The sequence below is a fragment of the Corylus avellana genome, chromosome ca6 (genome assembly GCF_901000735.1).
Source record: "Corylus avellana chromosome ca6, CavTom2PMs-1.0".
In the NCBI taxonomy this organism is placed as follows: Eukaryota; Viridiplantae; Streptophyta; class Magnoliopsida; order Fagales; family Betulaceae; genus Corylus; species Corylus avellana.
Window position 1 is genome coordinate 29,471,909 of NC_081546.1, and position 4,302 is coordinate 29,476,210.

The 4,302-nt window shown below is 36.3% G+C and overlaps 1 protein-coding gene across 1 annotated transcript; it reads left to right on the forward strand.

Annotated features, from left to right (window-relative positions):
• Positions 1 to 672: 672 nt before the first annotated feature.
• Positions 673 to 1,810, forward strand: LOC132184773 (uncharacterized). Its single transcript, XM_059598518.1, has 3 exons — positions 673 to 1,148; positions 1,254 to 1,372; positions 1,477 to 1,810. The coding sequence occupies exons 1-3, from the start codon at positions 990 to 992 to the stop codon at positions 1,625 to 1,627; spliced, it is 429 nt and encodes a 142-aa protein (XP_059454501.1). The 5' UTR covers positions 673 to 989; the 3' UTR covers positions 1,628 to 1,810.
• The last annotated feature ends 2,492 nt before the right edge of the window (positions 1,811 to 4,302 follow it).

Sequence of the window (4,302 nt, forward strand, 5' to 3'; positions counted from 1 at the left end):
CTAATCTTTGATGAAGAAGAAATTGCATACGGAATAAAGTTTTTTCCTAAACTGAATTGTAAGAATTACTTTTAAAGATCAATTAGAGCTTGTTGGAGATTATGTTTGAAAAATAGAGTTTTTAAGTCAAAAAACGTTTTTGGCAAAAGCTTTAATTTTAAGCTTTTGCCTTTTTTTCTAAAAGTGCGTTTTGGTCATTTTTAGACTTTTTGAATATTTAAAAGCGATTTTAATTTTTTTTTTTACCAAACAAGTACTTTTTTTTTCTTCAAATAAACTTTTTGAGTGTTAAACGCACTTTTAGACACCTCAAAAGCAATCTCAAACAGACTAAATGATATTAACCTTTATAGTGGGTGATTTTCAAATGGCCCAAAATCATCCTTTAAGTCTGGGTCCTCTAATTGGGCTGTTTGTGAAGGGCAGCCATTTTTCAAATGGGCATTTGAAAAGAGTTGGGCCTTCTAGATACTTGTTATCATGTTGGTGGGCCTGTTGGCTATCACTCAACTTATTGGCTGTGTTTGGCAAAGGGTTGGACTGGACCGGACCCAAAAAAATTAAAAAAAAAAAAAAAGTTATTCTTAAAAAAATTGTTACTTACAATCTTGTTCGATATTTTCAAGTGTCGATATCGAACAATACAACCTTTTCCCCCAAGGTTTGTCTGGTTGACTGGTCAAAAGGAATACATGTTGGGTGAGCTTCATTGAACTTTCCTCACCTCCTTCCTCTCCCTTTCCTTTTTTCCTCACTTTCAATCCTAAGAGATAATAAAGAACTGATAAAAAAACCATCACAAGAAGAAGATTGCTCTGATTAATTGTAGTATATATCAGTCTTCTTCTTTCGAGGATACGATATAGTAATTTGTGTTCTTTCAAGTTATCATCTTTGTTCATTGGGTGCTTCTTCCTTACTGGGGGCTGCAGCTCAGAAACCTCAGAAAAGGAAAAGAAAAAAGGCAAAATCTTTGTTGGTATTTATCAATGGCTGGAATGCTTCCTGGTGTGGAGTGTGCACGAAGGAGACGGCTCCATCTGAGCAGTGGCATGTCGGATTCACCAAGCCATGGTGGGACAAGGCGGTCATCTCTCTGTTTATACACAAGCAGCCATGAAACCCATCATTCCTCAACCTCACCAATGGTACTTATATCCCCTTCTCTTTGCCATTTTCTCTCACATATCCCTGTTTCTTCTTTTTGATGTGGCTGATACTGTTTAATTTTGAAAACCCCCCCAAAAAAACAGAGGAAAAAAAGCTTATTGAGCCAAGCATCCCAGGATGAGGAATTGGAAAGTGGAGCTAGAGAGGCCAAGGAGAGATTAGATGGAAGGTTTAAAGCACAAAGAAAATCTGAAACCAATAGGTAAGGAATCTTTGTGATTTCAGGATGATATATATGTTAGCCAAATTTACCAGAATCCCTTTTCTCACCCTCCTATTTCAACTTGGTTTTCATGATTATTTTAGGAGAAACAACAAAGACAGATTGGGGTCCATGTTCCAAGACGAGTTGCCGACAGAGCTGTTGGGGTCAAAACAGAGCCGCTCAAAGAAGTTCAGTTGGGCCAAGTTTAGCTGGAAGGCCTTAGATCAAAACATCTGTGCTGCCTGCATATGAGAAGCTTGTTTTCTTTATAGTTTTATATCTCATTTGTGGTGATGATCACCATTTTTGTGAGGTTTTTCTAGGAATTAATCCAAGTTTTTTTCTTCTTTGATGTAAGTTCTTGATTGGGAAAAGATCCAATATTGTAAAAAACTATCAAAGATTAAACAAAAATCCCTTCTTTTCCACTTTCCAGATTTGGATCTGCTACAGAAGGTGCTTTGGAATCTTGAATATTAATTTGGCAATGATCTTTAACAGAGTATTTCTGGGAATGATCTTGAACATTAATCTGCTTACCAAAAGCTGCACTACAACAAACATGAAAAGCTGCATTAGAATTTAGAACAAACTTGAGGCAGATTCGGTGACAAAATTAATGGCTGTTTGTACAAGTTGACTGCATCCAGCCAAGAAGACCTGTTAAGACACAAAAACAGACAAGGGTGACTCGCCGAAGGAACCGCCGGAAAACATTCTGAGGCCTAAGTCAAATGAGATATTTGGGAAATAATCCAATAAGTAAGAGAATAAGTAGAAGGAAAAATGTGTGTACCTCATAATAGGGTCCATCACCTTTACTTATAGGACTAATGTTGTTATGGTAAGTGGGCTTGATGCGGCAAGCACCGGGAATCAAGGATCCGATATGACAGGTGTCATATACTCATCAGGCTTTATTCTTGGGCTGCCCTAACAGAACCTTTTCTTATTAAGCCAAATTTAAATAGGTAAGACGGTAACTAGGAGATTCCTAGGATACCTTTCCTAATATGGTCTTCTCGCCACGTATTTGTCGAGTAGGTGACCGTTGATCTAGGCAGAGATGGAGGGAGGCCATGGTCACCCCAAAATAAGGAAAAAAAAAAGTAAAGTAAAGTTTTAAGTTTAGTCATTTTGGCCTCTCCAAAAAAAATTTGGCCCTATTTTTAGATCTTTAGGCCATATCCAATAAAAACTTTTGGCCTATTCTTAATTTTTTTGGGCCATACCCATTAAGTTTTTTTTAAAAAAAAAAAAAATTTGGTCTTTACTTTCAAATGTCCATTTTTTTGCTCTTACTTTCAAATGCTCACTTTTTTTGGCCCTTATAGTAGTCTTTATTTCATAAAAAAACAACCAAAATAAAGTTTTTTTAATAAAAAAATTTGGCTGGCTCCCTTCCATAAAATTTCCTGACTCTGTCCCTGGATCTAGGGACTGTTGGTTGGCGTCTCCATTGAGGGAGGGAGGACCCATCAGGTGCAGCCCAGCCTGAGGACGAATATATCTTCCAAAATCCGAAGGATAACGGGCTTTATTGAGCTTAAGTGAGCCTTGCAAGGACAAGGGGCCTCTAATAAATGGTATCATCAATGGGTTTCTTTAAGGCCTACGAGAATCATGATATCACTGATTATCACACATTATATCACTGAGTTGTGCCTTCTAATACCGTAACAGGTCTTGGTCTATAACTTGTCCCACCCCAAAGCAATAAGACATTTAAAATGAAGAAAATTGTCACAAGGAGCTTTCTAAGAGAAACACGCTAACACCCTAAGCTGCACTAAACCAAACTTTCAGTAGATTAATTGACAAAAAGGATAAAAAAAAAAAAAAAAAAAAAACACACAGACAATTTGTGATTGGTCTGCGTCACAAGAAAATAGCATGGAAACCTCTTAGAAATAAATAACTAAATTTATCATTTCTTCTTGGTTTACAAAGAGTTTGGCTTGGGACACATCTTATAATAAGATATAAAGAACACGTATCTCAATTTCAATTGAAACTGGACCCAAGTCAAATCGTCTTTGTGGTTTGGTCTTGCCTTCTTGGAAGGGGTAAATTCCATGAGTTCCATGAAATTTCAGCAGGAAACAAATCCTCAGCCAATTCATTAATGGTGAGGGGGGCTCTCAGCAATCAGGCCTAGAAAGAGCTGAACATGATGTGAGCTCCAGCAATGCATGTTTGTCCAGTTCCTCTTTCACTACATATAAACAAAGATAATGCCTATTGATTGATTTTCCATAATGAACAAAGTGATAAACAGATCAGCAGCAATCTTTTGGATCCATATCAAGGCAATCTCAGATCCTAGTCTTTTTCCTAATTAAAGAAATGTATGAGATCATGGGCATATCAAATATCACATGCATTTTTATATACCAAGATTTTTATGACTTCCATGTGTCATATTATGAAGCAACCAACCATTTGAATCCTCCCACTATCGTTTTACCTTTCATAATCTCCATCTCACATGACTCAGGATCATTGTCTTGTTCTATTAAGCTTTACAACACATTGAATATTAAATCGAAATGGAAGGTGAATCATAAGATAGGCTTTAAATTTAATATCTCTACTGTGATATCATGTTAAATCATTAATTATTTTAAAAGCCATGTCAGTAAAAAAATGTTGAATTCAATAATTTAATTGATGTTCTAAAATGCTTTTTTCTTGACATTACTAAAGCATAATATGAGATCTTATATGGGGTTTTAGAGTAATTTTAGAAGTTCCTCTTGTGTTATTCTTGTGTCCCTCCAAAAATGATGTGGCTTTTAAAATCACAATTTGGATCAAAATCTAATAATGATCAATCACAAGCTCAATGATGATTTTAAGAGCCACATTATTCTTTGAGGTATACAAGACTGACTTGTACAAGGGAGGGCCCTAAACCACCCCCCCCC